The sequence below is a fragment of the Epinephelus moara genome, chromosome 11 (assembly GCF_006386435.1).
Source record: "Epinephelus moara isolate mb chromosome 11, YSFRI_EMoa_1.0, whole genome shotgun sequence".
Lineage (NCBI taxonomy): Eukaryota > Metazoa > Chordata > Actinopteri > Perciformes > Serranidae > Epinephelus > Epinephelus moara.
Genome location: NC_065516.1, coordinates 26,239,625 through 26,257,890, shown reverse-complemented (window position 1 = coordinate 26,257,890; position 18,266 = coordinate 26,239,625). Strand labels below are relative to the sequence as shown.

The 18,266-nt window shown below is 41.3% G+C and overlaps 2 protein-coding genes across 8 annotated transcripts; one reads left to right on the top strand and one right to left on the bottom strand.

Annotated features, from left to right (window-relative positions):
* Positions 1 to 877: 877 nt before the first annotated feature.
* Positions 878 to 5,234, bottom strand: thtpa (thiamine triphosphatase). 6 transcript variants are annotated; one of them, XM_050056388.1, is made up of 5 exons: positions 5,124 to 5,234; positions 3,194 to 3,259; positions 2,735 to 2,804; positions 1,967 to 2,461; positions 878 to 1,811 (listed from the first exon to the last, which is right to left on the bottom strand). In XM_050056388.1, the coding sequence occupies exons 2-5, from the start codon at positions 3,242 to 3,244 to the stop codon at positions 1,711 to 1,713; spliced, it is 717 nt and encodes a 238-aa protein (XP_049912345.1). In that variant the 5' UTR covers positions 3,245 to 3,259; positions 5,124 to 5,234; the 3' UTR covers positions 878 to 1,710. The 6 variants fall into 6 exon arrangements, with proteins under 6 accessions (XP_049912345.1, XP_049912341.1, XP_049912342.1 ...); XM_050056384.1 differs by having other exon boundaries at positions 1,967 to 2,464; positions 5,124 to 5,227; XM_050056385.1 differs by having other exon boundaries at positions 1,967 to 2,464; positions 3,194 to 3,254; positions 5,124 to 5,223.
* Positions 5,235 to 5,807: 573 nt separating this feature from the next.
* On the top strand, positions 5,808 to 16,472 carry zfhx2 (zinc finger homeobox 2). 2 transcript variants are annotated; one of them, XM_050056357.1, is made up of 5 exons: positions 5,808 to 5,942; positions 8,091 to 8,249; positions 9,477 to 9,540; positions 9,860 to 14,073; positions 14,749 to 16,472. In XM_050056357.1, exons 1-5 carry the CDS (start codon positions 5,937 to 5,939, stop codon positions 15,172 to 15,174), a joined length of 4,869 nt encoding a protein of 1,622 aa, XP_049912314.1. In that variant the 5' UTR covers positions 5,808 to 5,936; the 3' UTR covers positions 15,175 to 16,472. The 2 variants fall into 2 exon arrangements, with proteins under 2 accessions (XP_049912314.1, XP_049912313.1); XM_050056356.1 differs by lacking the exon at positions 5,808 to 5,942 and adding an exon at positions 6,001 to 6,510.
* Positions 16,473 to 18,266: the final 1,794 nt, after the last annotated feature.

The following is an 18,266-nucleotide window of genomic DNA, read 5'->3' as shown; positions in this document are numbered from 1 at the left end:
TAGTCAAAAAGTTTTTTTAACTATTATACTGTCATCAAAATAAAGTGCTGCTTTTGTTACTGGCAATGCAAAAGTAACTTAATTTTTGCTTTGTACTGCAAAATTAAAAACATTTATAAAATTAAAAATTATAATTAAGCGCAAAACATATTTAACTTTAAATATTTTTTTACATTGAACACTTTGCTGACTTTTATTCAATATTAAATCATACACACACTATAATTCAATTAATTCATGCATGTTTCTATGGCATAAAGCTGACATATAACCCAGTTTAACTAATTTCATAGTTGGGGAGTATGCTACAGTGCAAGGTAAGTTAAATTCAAGACTTTTTCAGACTTTTTTTTAGTGACACTCGGAATGAAAAAAGAAATATGACATCAATCACTTTTTTAAGTTAAAGTTAGTGCAAGAGGCATTTGGTAAATTATTTAAAAAAAATAGATGTTACCAGTTATTTTGAGATTTTACAATGTAATGCTGACAAAAAGATTCAGAAAATCCTGCTTCCCATGGTTCAGCATTTTTAAGACTTATTAAAGAATGATTTCAGACATTTAGATTATTAATTAATCCCCTTTTAAAGCTTTTTAAGGATCAGCACAAACCCTGATGGTACAAATTGTTGAAACATTCCCATGAATGTTAAGATTTTTACATTTCTGAAAACTAGCAAAGAGTGATTGTTGCAGAAAATGAGATCACACAGGAGGCTTGATGATGTAAGACCAGGGAAGCCATATTTGCACAGCCAAATCATTTGTTATACAACAAGAAAAATCCAGCTGCTGAAGTCAGCATGAGAAGCAGAAGTTTCTGACCTTCATCCTGTGCTGTGGGTGAAACACAAAGTTACCTGCTCTTCATCTGAGAGTGTCTAAGATGTTTAATCATCGTCTTTTTAATACAACACACAACAAACAATCATCAGTAATAGTTAACTTAGAGTATGGTACCCAATTTACTTCCAGTATTCACACTTCATCTCACTCGCCCCATATGTATAGGACGCAGCCGTTGAGCATCCTGCAAGTGTAAATTCTAAGGGCCTATTGCTGTTTTCTAAAGTAGGCTAACTAATTCAGGGAATGTCTTGAGAGATTCAGGTCTGTGCAGTGAATACAGTGTGAAGTCAGTGAATTAGTCTTTTTAAATTTTCTAAATTTTAATAAAATTAGGATTCTAATAAACAATACCTCAGTATTGTAGATATGATTATGTACATCTTAAAAGCAACTTATTTTAGAAGCTTTTTTTCACATTCTTTAAAACTCTCTTTACATCCCGACAGCAATCAATAAATGAAATGAGAAAAAAAAGAAAAAGTCGCAGGCTTGTAATATGGCCATCCAATCATTTCATTTGGGTTGAATGAATGATTGGATAGCTCAACTGTCTGTCAGAGAGAGGGCGTTCCTTTCTGCTGTTTACAAATGTAGATGAGTGTGCTATGCACATCCCTTTGGTGAAACCCTGTTTCAATGACGGAGAATCCTCCTGCAGAGAAAGATGCTATTTCAGCATTGGCAACAACTGCAAACACTGCAAAGCAACCCATCAGGATGATAAACTTATCAAAAAGAGTCTGACAATAAACAAAATAAAACTCATGTTAATATTGGCAAAGAATTTCAGAGATGGAGAGAAAACATTCTGCCTACCCCAGCTTTAATCCTAACAGTTAGAGATCATGTATAATATGTCTTACAAAACAAGTGCACTCAGTAGCTTTGCATAGTGTTCTGGGTTTTTTTTTTTAAGGTAAACATGCATTTTTCCTTCAACTTGCTGATCTCCAGTCAGACCTGTGAAGGAGAAGGAAAACAAAGTATTTAAAATGTTTTAAGGAAAGCAGGTCACAGAGTGACACATTGATATTGACACTGATAAATATAATTAATGATACTGAATGTGCTGTATTTATCTAAAGGGTTGGGCAGTTTGACAGCTTTGAGCTCACCCAGTTTCCTAGCCGTTCTTTCAATCTTCCCCAAGGCAGACTGCATATCTCCTCCCTCTGGAACCAGGACCTCTATCTCTCCCACATGGTAGCCAAAGTCAGCTTGGTCGAGATCTATCTTCACCCCCTCCTCCTCTAAAGTGAATGACCGCCGCACTGTTGTATATTCTGCGAAGCACATCAGATTCATTTTGCTCAGCCAAGACTCATCCTCCTGTGGGGGGCTTGTCTCTGTCTCTCCATCCTCACAAACAGCTTTAATGACCTCTTTCACTCTCAGCTGAATTTCAGGCAGATTGGTTATCTCCTTGTAGCGGGAACACAGTGCTGCCGCTTTAGATTGTTCTCCAGACTTCTCTTCTGTCCCGTTGACTGCCACTGGGCACTTGAGCTCGCAGCATCCTGTACGTTTACGCAGCCAAATGTCTTTCAAAGTCAAGTCAAACTTTGAGGTGTCAAAGTACTGGTCACAAAACTGGTGTTGACCAACACACACTGCTGAATAAAAGAAGAGGGAGGAAGAAAGATAAATGGATAAATAAATATTGAAATACTAACGAGGCTGATACAGATAATTTAACTTCATTATTAACAAGAGACAGATGGCCGGGGTCACTACAGTTACAGTGCAAACCACAGCAATTAGTGCCATTCAATGAAGTCCTTCAGTGACCATTTAGAAGTTGACTTGGATCACAGCATCGGTTAAATGCCTCAGTTTTAAAGTCATCCATGTGTAGATGTGTTGGAGACAAATTAAACACGTACCCCCGATCTCCTCCAGAGTTTTCAGAGTGTCAGCATTGCACACAAATTTTCTTTCCACTTCCACACTCATCTGAAATGAGAAACAACAATACTGAATGAAATCCAGCTAAAGACTACAAGCTTTAGGGCTGACTATCTTTTAAGTAAGTTAACTAATAGGCAGGTTAAGTTGTGTATAAGAATGTGTTTTTTTTCATTAAAGGTCCAATGTTCAAGATATAGGGAGATTTAGTGGCATCTAGTGGTGAGGATTGCAAACAGCAACCAGCATCAACTTCTCTCGGTTAGATTTCCCTCAATGTTCAGGAGGTTGTTAATGAAAGCCAAAACGGACCAGGTGGTTAAAACTGGTAAAAACACAGAGCAAAGCAGTTTTTAGTCACAAATCAGCGCTTCTCCTTTGCTGTTTGGCACATCACAGACAGGCTGCTCACCCAGTGCCTGCTAATGTGTGCTCACCTTTTTCCTGACCCAGATGTTCAGGAGGTTTTTGACCATGAGCCGGATCATCTGCAGAGCTCTTCTCTTCTCCAAAACAAACAGACCAATGATTTAAATGGGTAAAAATTCTGAATAAAGCAGTTTCATGTTACAAATTAGTGTTTTTCCAATGCTACTCGTTGCGGAGGTGGCCAGTGTGAAAATGGGAATAGCTCTATATCTACAGCCAGTGTTTGGTTTGTCTGCTATGGGCTACTGTAGAAACATGTTGGTGCAACATAGTGATCTCTGTAGACAAGGAATCGCTCCATATGCTGATATAAACAAATCATTCTAGGGTAATGAAAACACACTTTTTTGCGATTTTTCCACACACAAAAAAAAACCCCTCTTATTTTGTTATATTCCATTTCTGCCAAAAAAACAAACAAACAATCATTAGTATTGTAGTATTAACTGTTATTTTGTTGTTTGACAGTTTTTTTTAGAAACACCATAAGTTTACCCCAAACACTAAGTTTTAACAATAACAATGCCAAAATCAAGTCACAAGTTAAAAGCTCTTTTACATACTTTTTTTTTGATTAATCATACATGAACCAATGGTGGAAAGTACATTCACTCAAGTAGTGCAGGAGGAACAGTGCAGTTTTGAGGAACCTTTGGCATTTCAGTTTTAACTACATTTCAGATGGAAATATTGTACTTTTTATATTTATTGAACAGCTTTAGTAACTACCGTAAAACGTCAGTCAAAAGCCTAGTCCCAATTAAATGCCCAGTCCCTTTTACTAGCCCGGTGTGGCGACACATCTTGACAAATAAGGGCCTGTCTCAATTAGAGGAATGGTCTGGTTGCCAAGCAGTTCATTTTTTTTTTTATAGAAGTTCTTCAAATGTATAAAACCGGGTTGTTGGGTCCATTCCTCGATTACCCTGTAAGTTCTTCATATTCCTTTAGTCCATAAGGGTCCTCAGATCAAAACAATATAAAAGGTTTTTGAGAAAAATCTATTTAAGTTGTGAGTATTGTTTTAACAGGATAAAAAAGTGGTGTTGTGTCGATACGCCAGGCGCAGGAACTCTACATCGCTCTGATGCGCTGTGTGTCAGAGCTAGATCAAATGATTCGTAACTGATATATTATCTGAAACCTAATTTTTAAATGAGTAATATTCAGACTGTTTTAAATAAACAATTCAATTGCAATTCCTGATCTTTGCTGAGCAACAGTTTTGTATGAAAGGAATTAAAGTCCTATCCCATATAGACACCTGTCCCAAATATAGGCTTGTTGATTACAGTGATTTAAGCAAATAATAGCCCCGGGCTGTTAATTTAAGTTTTATGGTAGTTTATTTGCATTTTAGGATATTACATATAAAATTTGAAAATCTGAAACATGATGCACTTTTATAGAGAAAGCTACCAAAAATATTGTTTTTATTGACCCTCACTTCAACTTGCTTCAATAAAAATGCATCTTACACAGTTATGCACCAGTAATAATCATCTAACAACAATGCTATATTTAATGTATTAATATTACTATAATAATATAAACTCTTTCAGCACCCTCTGTACTTTAACAGTGGTAAATATTTGAATACGTAAGTATTTATGCATGGTGGTATTACCTAAGTAAAGGATCAGCTTACTCCTCCCACCAAAACATGTAGCCTAATCATTATTTTCTCTGGGTTGTCTGCGTAGTTTTACGTTTTGTACAGTTCACATCCTGTTTAGTATTATTTTTATTTTCAGTAAAGCAGTGATACAGCAGCACAGCAGCTCCTGTAGCCGCACCGGTGTCATTATAATCAGGCTCGGATTATTCAGTCCGAGCTGCTGCTGCAGACTCATGCATGAATTCCAATTCAAAATCACCAAACTGAAACAAAGAGTTTTTAAAATCACCACCCGCGTATCAAACCGCACTCTCACACACCTTCACAGGTCACGTCCTCGTATCCAAACAATTCGGCACCAAAAAGTGCGCGACACATCAATCCTAGTTGCCCCTACACGTCAGCGAAATTCATTTTGCACAGGCGCAATTAGAGCCACCTATCAGGGTATTCAGGAACATCACTTCCTGTCCCAGTAACGCAGGGGCATACAGATGGTGCAGTTTTAATCCCCTCTGCTTCATAAATATTTATTCCACATACTCGACTGTTGATGTGCGCCACACCTATCATTTGATTGAAAACATGTCATAATTCGCACGCGCGCTGCCGAGATGAGGCTCCGCGGTCATATCTTTATTATTCAGCCTTAATTAACTCGTCACACTCTTTGTGACAATCCAAGTTGGCAGAATGGGGACTCGCTTTTTATTCACCTTTAATGTAAAAACGAGGTTTCACATTAAAGGGGATTCCGTGTAATCTAGACATCGGCACACTTTTTTTTTTTAAACTATCTCATGCATTTTTTGTATACTGACTTATCTGTATGGCTCAATAAGTACTGGGTGTTTCAACATACATTAATAATCTCTAATATCTGCGGGGTTACATAAGGGATTTGATAGCCGTGCCTGTCCCTTCTGAATGTCAGCAATCAGCCTTGGGGGGAGCTGTGGTCTGTTTACTAGAGGGAAGAGGGGAAGGAGAGAGGGATAGGGCGAATGAAGGGAGGGGGAGAACAGGAGAGAGAGAGGAGAGACACAGAGAGAGGGAGGGCAGGCAAGAAAACTTTTCACTTCTGAGGAGCCACGGAGGAAGCGTGTGTGTGTGTGCGTGCTGGAGCGGCGACCATGCAGGTAAAAACGCATTAGCTAATTGCTCTGAACTTAATTAAACGTCATTCGCGATCGGTTAATTGTGCTGATTTGAGCGCGGAGAGTGGCCTGCGACTGATAGAGGATCGAGCAAACGACGGATTGTGCCCCATACTAATCCGATCCCTTATAGAAATCCAACATTAAATCCCAAACTTTTTCTGCCTCTCGTCTCTCTTTCGCCTGCTCTCCCTACACCACCCCCATCGTCGAGGCGACCGCGGCGCACGTACTCCGCTTCAAGTAGCTTTTTAGCGTTTAATTCTTTCGCCAATTACGGCTTGAAGCTGTTAAAATGATAGTTTAAATGGCCATGTGTTGCACCGTGAGTGTTTAAGGTATGGATTTTAGCGCTAGGACGCGTCAAAAGGGGGTCTGCTGGGCGGCGAGGGAGGAGGGGGTGCGAGTGTTTTCTAACACATCTGTAAACGGAGCCCACGTTCATTAATTAAATGGCTTTAGTCCGGCTAGGCCTCAATTTGCGCTGTTGAGCAGCAGGCGGCGGGCGGTGCAACACTAGATGCCCGATTGGCAGCCCACAATCAGAGGGGTAAGGATATAACTCGAGGCCGAGGTTTTTGATCTGAAGCCTAGTGAGACTATTTTCTATCCTGCGTGAACTCGGTCGGTGTATTGAAGCTGCAGTTCCCACCTGGACCAGGCAGAGTTTGTAGGGAGTGGAGACTAGCCAGTTGGAGACAGTTTGAGGAGCGGTTAATTATCTTGCTAACAGGCTAGCTAGCAAAGTGACACGACTGTTATTAGCTCAACCCCTTTTTGTTTATTAATTTGCTTAACGTCCAGAGAGCCAGCTGCGAGATAATGCACACGTCTGCCCTGTGTTTTGCAGTTTCGGAGAAGTGTCTGGCTATCACTGCGGGGTTATTTTCTGTAAACTAACAGCTAACCAGCATTTCCAGAAACACGACTGTAATGCGACGTTACAGGGGGGGCTTCTCAACCTAGCTTGCTAGCTAATTGATTCGTCTCTGGTCGGCATAGCTAATTAGACTGCTCATTAATTAGCCAACTATGAGCAGAGAGACGTCAGTCTGGTTATATCTTAGCTTTTAATTATGAAACTCTTGATGAGGAGCTCTTAAACATGATATAATCTGCAGATATGGACTTGTCGGAACATTATCTGCTCATATAACCCTGCTAGCTTGCTAATTGGCATGACGAGGAAGTGAGGATTGTGGCTGTGTTGGTATTTCTCCTCATGGGCATGGTTTGCTCTCTTCGTTGCGTTTTGGATCATGAATGCTTGCAGGAAAAATACATCAAAGCCGTGTGGTAAAATCCAGACTAGTGGTCTATTTTGACTTGCTTAAAACTGCGTGGGAGTTACAGTTATTTGATCATGCACGTTGAGGCTTATGCAGTATGATTTCAGATCATATTTAATATATCGACCACATTCCTTGTGGTGGTCAAAACTGGGAGAAATAAGTGGTTTTACAGGCTGTATTGTAAATTATTAAGCAGTGCATGTTATGATTGTGATTGTTGCTGCACTATATTCTGCATTTAATACATTTCATTTGCACATGTGATGCCAGATCAGTTTGTGGAAGTTGGATTGATTGCAAAGATGTATAAAACAGTGAATCTTTTTTTTGGAGTTAACAACACTGCAATGTCAAACCTACTAAAGGCACTACATGCATGCTTCTTTAAAGGCGTAATTTCAATAACTGCATTATTGTGTTGTTTGATACAGTCTAAACAGACATAATGTTGGGAGCCTACCTACAAAGCATGGCTAATGTTGAATGGAACTTCAGAGACCTGTAAGAATGAGATACTGATCTGGGATTAGTTTTATTGTTAAACAAGATATGCCTATATAAGGATATGGTGACTGGCCTCTGATTGTAGGTTCAAATAGTTAAACATGACAATGCATGATAAATGTTGGTCACCTACCTAAGGTGTGTATACTTTTGTCTTGGTGGGTGCAGCTCCCCTTTTGATCTTGCTTAAATTACTTCCTCACATCACATTTGACTTTATATCCTCTTTTCTATTCTGCATTTGTGATAAATGGTAACCGCTCCAGAAAGAGAAGTATTCTCTAGCATTTTTACATTTGTTTTTGTTGTTGTTGTTGTTGTTGTTTTTGGTTAGGAGGAGGCTGGTGAGACAGTGAGCAGTGAAAGTAATGGGGTGGCAGCGTGGCTATGCCCCCTGTGCCAAAAAAGGCAACCCAACAGATCCTCCCTATCTCTGCATCTCACTGAGCAACACAGCGTACTTCCATCTTGTGTCGACAAACTGCTGGACATTGTAAGTACAGCTGGGCGGTATGGCTAGTCTATACTCCCTGAAAGGCAGAACTTAATTACTTTTGGTAGTGCATCAATTATGACCGTAATGTTTAATGAGCCCACTTGTTGCTGGCTGATATACAGGGATTGGACAAAATATCAAATGTGTTGTAATGCTGTAGCTCTGCAGTAAATACAAATTATGTGATGTGGCAGGAAAAACTGCATTTTCAAAGTGGTCACAACTTTTACCAACATTTAAAATGTCTCTTGAAAACATACAGACTTCACCAAATCAGTATTCACTGCTAGGCTACTGTGTTATAATTTGTTTTTATTACTCTGTCCACCCTCTGTTATATATATTATAGTATGTGAGAGAGGAACCATTCAATGATGGATAACATTATTAATCCCCTAGGTTAGTCACCCATACACCATAAAAAATAAACACAAGTGAGACAAAATATTTATCCTTTGATGTTCTAATGTGTAATTATTGGTTAATAAGACATTAGTGGTAGGTAATAATAGGTAGTATTGTAGGTGAGCACTCGTTGAAATTCATATCATGGTGTAATACATTGCACTTATGTCTGTCTTAACATAGATGGTCTAATATGTGTCTTAATAAAATTATTATCTAGAGAACCCAAGCTTAAAGTAATTTGAATTAGTTTTAACACAACTGCGGAACATATACACTTACTTATGCAGAATCTGTTAATACATTAGTAATTAGTATTTTGAATTATGAATGTTGAGGATGTTTCTGTTCATGACTTTTTGTGCAGATTAACGTTTGGCAGTCGGCAGTTTAGTATTCATTAATTGGATAGTTTTAATACTTCATTGTTTGGACTAACCAGTTACCAGATATGTCAGTGTGAAAGTATTTCCTGAGAAGGAAAAAAAACAAAGCAAAAACAAAACTAAGCACCTACATGAACACACTGTTTGTAATGGGTCGATGACAATTTAGTATGTCAAGTGTTAAGAAATAGAGGGAATTTTATTGGTGGATGAATTGATCAAAGACTGCCTAATTTATGCCTTTAGGGTAATTTGTAAATTAAAGGCTTGCCAAGCATACTATGTGTAATATAACCACACATCAATGAGTCACGCCCAAATGCTGAGCCGTTCAAAAGCTACATAGCATTCAGCTCATCTGAATGGAGACGTTGCAGAGTTAAGTTTGCAATGGGAATGTTGCTGATCCTCTCCTTTCATTTTCTGTTAACAGGCTGTTATAAAACAGGGTGCCAGTGGAAGAGGAGAAGAGGACAAAAGTGCTCTAAAGTCTACAGGTGAGTGTGAAAAATACTTTTTAAAAAAAAAGTATTTAAGTCATGAGAAGAAAATCACAAAATTGAGGACTGTAAAAAAACACATTCATGCATTTCTTTATGTTCTCATAATGACTCTGATGCAGTGTGTAATTACTGATATATTTTACCCAACCAAACCTGATTTACTCCATAAAAGGAATTATTATAGTGTGGATCTGTTTGTAGCTCTAAAATTGTGTAAACTATTACTTTCAGTATGCAAATGTTCACTTCTGTTATCAGTTAGAATTCCATCTACTCAAACATAAAAGTTAAACCTGTGTATTTGTTTTATCAGGTGCTGAATCTTCACAACTGGAGCACGCTGAAGACGTCAGTTCAGATCCCTGCCAATCTAGTGAGAGTTCAGACGCTACCCAGACGCTTGGAGACAAAGAGATGGAGGAAGAGAGAATAATGGAACAGGAGGGAGGTGAAGCTGAGCCAGAGCCAGATGAGGAGGGAAATCAACTCACAGGAGCCAAACAGCAAAATGCAACTGAAAACACAGAAAGCCCAGACGCTAGTGAAAAGTCAGTTGGTAAAAATGGTGTGCCAGCTGAAAATAACACCCAGTCATTCAAATGCAATGCCTGCTTGGAAACTTTTCCCGGCAGAACTGCCTTGAAAGTTCATTACAACTCTGCATCCCACATTCAGAGGATGACAACAGGCTCTGCAAAACAAGGTGGGGACATTGATCCCCCATCTCCCTCAGTTCCTGTCCTGTCTCGGCCATATATATCAAACAAGCCCTACCAGTGTGCTATATGTAGAGTCTCTTACAATCATGCCATCACCCTTGAGAGCCATATGAAATCTGTCTTGCACCAGACCCGCAGCAGAAATGCTGGAATTGCCGCACATGCTGCAAACAGCACAGCTGCCACTGCTAGTTTGGGAGGTACCACCACCAGTGCTCTAAACACTGTAGTGACCACATCTGGAAGTGGAACCAGTCAGTTAGTTACCACCACCAACAGTGCTGCTCCTGGGACATTGATGGTTACTCCTACAAAGGACGGAGAGCAGATCCAAACTTCACAAGTGGCTCCCTCCCTCCTCACCTCCCCTGTGGCCTCAGCTCAGGCGGTCTCAGCCTTTCTCACCCTCCTCACATCCAGTCCCAACACCCTCTCACACTCCCTCCTCCCCTCCCTGTTCACGGCCGGTGCTGCTCCTGGTGCCGCCGTGCCTCAGCTTGTGCCTCAGCCTCAAATGGTCATGCCCTTGATCTTGAATGGGCTCCAAGCCCAAACCCAGCAGCACCAAGAGAACCAGCAGGGCCAGCTCCTAACCCAGTGTGTGCCATTCGTAGGTCTCAGCACAGCTCAGCAAGCCCTCCTAACCCAAAGACTTAACAGCTTACAGAACCAGTGGCCCTCTGCAGGAGTTCCAACAAACATACAGCCCTGCCTGGAGGAGCAAAAACAGACTATGAAGTGTGAGAAAGAACAAGAAAGGCAGGATAGTGAGACTGTTGAAGAGGAGGTCTCAGATCAGATCAAGGACAGGAATAACTGGACTACAGAGAACAATAAAACAGAAAAACTTAAGGAGGAGGACAGTAAAGAATCTGCACAGTGTCCTAATATAGAAGGCAAAGTGAAGGTTGAGAATAATGAAGACAATGCGAAGGCACATAGAGATAGCACAACAGATGGAGACAGCTCGACTAATCAGTTGGACCTGGAAGGTGATAAAGCAGCTAGCCTCAATCTCTCCCCAGCGGGCACAGAGAAGAGCCTCCGCAATAAGAATCTCTCGCCTTCTGCATCTGTGCCCAGCAACTCAAGCCTCAGTCCTTTAAATTTAAACCTTACACTTAGCCCTGATTCAACTCCTCAAAAATCACAATCAGGCAATAGCCCTTGTGGCTCATTTGGCACCCCAAAATCCAGCCCGAGTACAAATGCCTTAACTAACAACCAAACTCGACCCCATTGTAATGCAATGGGATCAATTTATCCAGACCTTCCAGTGCTGTCAGAGTTCCAGTCAGAAGTGCTCTGGGCCTTCTTTGAGTCACGTAGTGAGGCTGATGCTGCAAGTCCTCCCCATGAGGACTGTGAGGCGCTGGGCAGAGAGGTAGGGCTTTCTGAGGAGGAGGTACGTAGGTGGTTGAGCCAAGCCCGACATGCAAAACAGAGGCAGAGGGCAACAGAGGTAGAACACTTGCAAAGCTTGGCAGGATTTACAAGACATGCCCAAAATTCTGACATTGACTATGATGATGAGGAAAGCTCACTGGTTATAGCAGAAGGTGAGGATGATGTTGAAGCATCAGGTAGTCAGGCGATGGATTTGTCTAGTACAAGAGGGAAACGCAGACAGAGGGATTTGAGAAGGAAGGGTCAGGGAGATTCCTGTCTCACTTCTGATTCAGAAAATGAGGTGTACACCTCTGTCATTGTGTCTGACGAGGAAAGTCAGAATGGGTCTTTGAGGGAGGGTCCTGAGAGCCCTGCTAAAGATGAAGCTCAGTGGGAAGTCCACGGTGATAAAGGGCCAGGTGGAGGAAAGGTCTTGCGCTCCACAACTGTGTTTCTCTCTGATGCAGAGGACGAGTATGAAGACGAGGAGGGCGGAGGGGGTCAGGGAGCCAAGAGGAAAAAACGAAAGGGGGAGTTTGAGCGCGATGAGGTGGAAGTGAAAAAGGAGAGACAGGACCCAGATGTGGATCTAGAGTTGGAGGCCCAAGGGGATCCTCCAAGTTCACAGACCCACACTGAGATTCCAACCAGCGCTCTCCACACGCTTCCCCTGTCCCTTGCTCCTTTTTCTACTCAGTTCCTAAGCCCCTATGTTCTCTCTCTTACTCCTTCAGTGATTGATGGAAGCAAAGTACCCGTCTTTTCTAACCCACCAACGATCACACGCTTCTCCAGCTCTCTTCTCTCACAGTCTCTCTCCTCCCACAGCCAAACTTCCCACTACCTGCCCAACGGTGGTGACTGTGAGTCCGCTCTGGATCTCAGCATGGGAAAAAACAACTCAAAATCTGCTTCATCCTCATCATCTCTGGCTGATAAAATTGCAGCACAGAAGGGACAGTTGCTGGATGGGCTTGGCTTGAGGCCCACATCCAAAGGTTTGGTAGTCGTCCAGGTGAAGCCTGAACCTGTTACTTCCATGCCCTCTACCAACAGCAGTTTTAATTTGGTGAACTGTAACAACATGACAAAGTCCAGTATTTACATGAGGGCTGCAGAGAAAATGAACGCCACACTATTGGAAAGGGAGCGAGAAAAGGAAAGAGAGAAGGTAAAGGAGAGGGAGCAGCAGGAGCAGCAGCAGAGGAAATCCAAAGGAAAAAGGTATCGGGATATGCGACGGTCAAGGACCATCATTCAAGCTGAACAACTTGACATTCTGTATGGCTGCTATTTCAAAGACCCAAATCCTGGGAAACATGAGTTTGAACAGATTTCAGAGTGGGTCCACCTTCCAAAGAAGGTTGTTCAGATTTGGTTCCAGAACATGAGGGCAAGGGAACGAAAGGGTGAAGTCAGATTCATCAGTGATGGGACCCTGGCAGCGGTTGGCAAACCTCTCATCAAATTTACCTGGCCTCTTTCCAAGCCCATTTTCTCCAACAAGCCTGCTCCAAATAACACTGGGTGCATTACAACTACTCCAATTGTGCGCACCCTCATAAAAACAGAGAGAGAGCCTGTAAAGGAGCTGGGCAAACCTGTCGCGGTGAAAAAAATAGCCCCAGTTCCTATCAAGCCCAAGGAGGTTCTTTCCTCTACCACAGTCTCTTCTGTGAGCAGCAGTGCTTCTGCAGTGCCAAAGACCAAGCTCGAAACCACCAGCAACGTCACTATGGTCAAAGTTGCACCCAAAGTCAACACCCCTGTCCTTTTAGCACCACCCAAGGATCCAATCCCCATTGCCCCGCGACCAGCCCAAAAACGAAAGCTAGAAGAGGAAAGCGAGGAAGAAAAGACTGATGAGGAGAAAGACAATGAAAATGAGATGGGTCCTGGACCAGGGACCACTAACCGCATGGTTCCCAAGCTGCCCACAACTCCCATCAACAACAGGCCCCCTGCCACAACCGTGGTGCCACAAAAACAGAACGGGCTCAACTACTGGACCCCCAAGATCCCCATTAAGATTAACACTCTGTCAAGAGAACAATTGGCTCTTCCAACGCACACACCTCCTCGTACCATCCCCCCGCCCCCCACTCCCAGTATCGCACCAGTTAGCCCGAATACCCCCACTTCTGCCAAAGTGGCCAGCCCCACCACCCCGATCATAGCTAAATCAAGTCCAACAGAAAGCAGCTTTCTGCCCCATTCATCCAGCCGTAGACCACGCACACACTTGTCCTGCCTACAGCTGTCCATTCTGCAGTCCTGTTACGAGACCTGCGCTCACCCTAATGCCATGGAGTGCGAGGCGATCGGCACGGAGCTCAGCCTGCCACTCAAGGTGGTGCAGATCTGGTTCCAAAACACCAGAGCCAAGGAGAAGCGCTGGAGGCTGCAGCAAGAGAAAATGGTAAGTTGGCAAGTAGACTTGCATACATAGTATATTTTAAAGACTTTGGTACAAAAACTCATTATTGTTTGTACAGTAATAAAGAGTAATTAAATTTATAGCAAGGTATGTTGATGAGGAAACCTTTCCTCTTTGACACATTATTGCTGCTTTGCACCTTTTTGATTCTAGGGCTGGGCTTTTATTTCGTATATTGACTTTAAAAGGAAAAATATTGTGATTCACTTCTTGTTTTTGTTTTACAAGATTTTTTGAAATTAAATTATTTCAAGCAAATAGTAATTCAGGTCATTTATGTTTTTGTTTTACGTATTAATTTTTTTCTGCAGTATACACTGCAGTTGACATTCAGTGTTTTTACCATAGTTTGTGGTATTACTCAAAATAATATAGTATATATTGAGTTTTTGGAGTACAAATATTGCTTAGTTTTGAGCACTCAACCTTTTGCTCAAGAACACACACGTGTTGCTGACTACAAAAACAAACATCTAAACAAATATTGATGTCAAAATACAGAATTGCTAAATTGTGCGTATAGCAGTTTATAGAGGGCTTGAATTTTAGTCAGATGGTTCAGTCGAAACCTGTAACAAAATTTGAACTTAATATTATATGACATTAAACTTTTTCCATTTCTGGTCCTGTCTCTCCACCCTACTCTCCAATTCCCAGTCTCCTCTTTCAGGTGGGAAGGTGGACATGAGCTCAGCAAGCTACCTGCAGTACAACGCTTTCAAAGCCAATCGTCCCATCCTGCCCAAACCTGTTCAGCTGACAATTACCGAACCTTCAGCTTCCCCAGTGGCCGGCCAGCCTGTGCCAAAGGAGACCCTGACAGGCCGCTGTGATGCCTGCAACATCTCCTTTGAATCCCGGGCTGCAGCAAGGGCCCACGTCTTCTCCCCACGTCATCTGGCAACCCTGAGAACCACTAACTTTGGCCAGCCGACGACACTCGTGAACAAGAATGGAACCGGTAGCGTTGGACCTGGCAGCATTGTGTCGGTCTCACAGGTCCCTCACTCTACTCCGGTAACCAGTTCGGTAGGGGAGATGGTTATTGAGTCGCCTCCACCGACGGCCACCAGCAACAGTTAAAAGACTCAGATCAGGATTGGTCTGCACACTGACTATTCTCGGACCCATTTGGGCTCCTCAGATTTTAATAAACAAATTTGAGCACTAATACTCAAAAGCTAATATTCTTTAGTTTTTGAAGTTGGCTCCCCCTACATCCGCTATCCCTTGCTCAACCCTCACAGACTCACTCCGTTAATCTATAGAGTTACCTGGAATCCAATACAACAGCAGACTGATCCCATGCTGCTTCACACTCACTCAGTTGCTGTCTGATAATTGATGCACACATCTCAAGTCTCCCTCAATCCTCACACACTTTATCCCAACATTTTTGGTCCTAAGCCTGTGGTTATATATTATCTTACTTCAATGACCTTCCTATAATTTGTAAAGGCTCTCTACTTGCCATGCTTGAACTGTGCTACCCTAAAGACTGATGCAAAAGCGTTTCCTCTTTGGAAGTGGCCATTTGACAGTAGGCCCGGAAATACTTTTTGGGATAATAACATGAAATACTCGCATAAATAACTCCAGTTTTCTCCTGTGGAATTGTTTTTTTTTCTTCTCATGCCTACTTTCACTTTTAGGGCAAAGATTTCTTGGATCTAATATGACTGGACTGAACCATTGGGAGAGGAAGAACTGGTATTAATTGTCACCTTTTTATTTGCTACAGGAGTGTGATCTGAAGAGTGTTGTGTCCACTCATTTGGGATAAAAAAAAAGAGGTACTTTAAGAGAGAATAGGGCTGTTGAATTGTACCCATTTACATATTCATAGTTTTCACGACAATCCAAATAGACGGGGCAAAAAGAGAGGCGGAGGAAGGTAGAATCTTGGCATACCGCACTTTGACACATTTTTACCTTGTTTGAAATGTTTTTAAGCATTCTAATGCAAGTGTCTTCATGGAAAGATACATTAATGCATGTCGGATGCCTTAATATAAATCACATGAAATAAATTGATTTTTTTGCTAGTCCAATGAAACATGCTTTAGGTGTGAGCATTATGTGCAAGAAGCAGACCTGGGTGTGTAACTGAAGAAGAGCTCTGTTCCAAAATGCTTTTATTTTCATCTTTGGGGGAAATATTTGAATGTCATATTCTGTATCAAGAACATCACAAATCCTGCCTGTAAAGTTGTCAGCACTCTCTTGGCCAAGGACTATAATTACACAATTACCAACTATCTTGTTTTTATAAATCGAATTTCTTTGATCCTGTGGATTTTCATTTCCCTCCAAATGGTGTATGTGTCATTTTGAAATGCAGCTCTTCAAACCTGTTGGGGGAAATAAATGTTTTTACCTACTGTGGGTGTGTTAGAAATATGACAGCCTTAAAAAGAAACACGACCAGGTATAGAAATTCAAGCCCAGGTGATCCTCATATAATGTAAGTGAATTAATTTCATCCTCACCAGGCACAGAGGGTCAGACAGATTTTTTTTTAACTCGCAGTTTTCTTTGTCATGAATACTGTGCATAAGACAGCGAGGTAAGTACTCATTTAATTTACCTTAATATTTATATAAACGCCAATAGAAGCAATTAAAAACTGTTCTAACAGATTTTTATTTAGGTCAAAAGCCAAGCCACTAGAAATATTAAAGAGAACAGGGCTTGAAATGGGCTGTTTCCCATACTCTTTCCCCCTCGTTTTGTTCCGTTTTGATACAGAGTTACTAATTCTGGTAATGTACGTGCTGTGAAATGAGATCTAATATCTGGAAATCATGACAAGGGAGAGAGTTGGGTATTACTAGTATCCTTAAGGGACTAATGGATACTCAAATCTTGAAAGCAAATTGGGAAACATTAAATGTGTTGACTGAGAGCTAATAAGATGGTGCTGTGTTGAAGGACACATAACATACTAAAGATGTTTTCCTTCAATTTAAGTTGTATATTAATGTTACTATTGATAGTTTTAACAAAATGCAAAACTAAAAACATGAACTTTTGTAAAGAAATATATTAAAAATAACTGATATTCCAAAGTAATCCTCCCTTTGCTTTCTGTCATTCAAAAACCAAAAAGCAATCTTGAGGTCGACAGAGAGCAGGAGAGGTAAATGCAAACTGTAAAGGACATCCCACGGCTTGACACTTGCACTAGTCCACAATTTTTGCACAAGCTACAGACATTTCAAACGAATACAGCCATTAACACGACATTAAGAGTCACTTGGTGTGGATTTTGAAACAAGGAGGCTAACTATGTCCTTTCATGAGTAATAACTTGTACTCCTGTTGGAAACTGTATCTTGTGTGTAAAGCAAGGACTGGAGTGCTTTAACTTCAAGACTGGGATTACACACACGCACACACACAGACACGGTGTTGCACTGTCCAAACTAGATAGGTTTTTATGGAGATCTGCTTTTTATTCTCTTATGTTTCATTGTCACTTTGATTATCACTATTGTTATAACTGTACTACTACTTATACGATTTATCATTACTACCCATCACTGTTTTTGATTATTATTGATCCATCATGGTTTTAAATGCCACCTCTCTGCTCAAAAATAGTATGGTATTCCTATGAATATTGAACAATAATAATGGCAGTGTTGTTATGAATTGTTAGATTTTTGATTAAGCTTATTTTTTCCTCCTCACTTGTATCTGCCTTTTTGTGTTTGGTCTCCATTATGCTTTCTTTGATATACAGAAAAAGAAATAAAATCAATTGAACAACAAAGCATATCTGTTGTACGTCTTTATTTTATCATACGTACTCCTGAACGTCAGCAAAACTTAGGAGATGATAATGGGCTTTGGGAAGAAGCAGCAAAGGAACTACGCCCCCCTTAATATCAATAGGTCCTCAGTGGAGAGGGTGGATTGCTTCAAATACCTTGGTCTCCACGTCACAGAGGGCCTGACTTGGGAGCTGAGGACATTCCCCGGTATCCCCTCAAATACTTAGGAATTCCTACTCCTCCATCATGGAGAGCTTCCTGACAGGGAACATCACTGCCTGGTACAGAAACAGGACTGCAAGGCCCTGCAAAGAGTGGTTTGTTCAGCTGAACACACCATAGCCGCTGCTCTACCCTGCATAAAGGATGTTTATACCAGACACTGCAAAAATAAGGCCA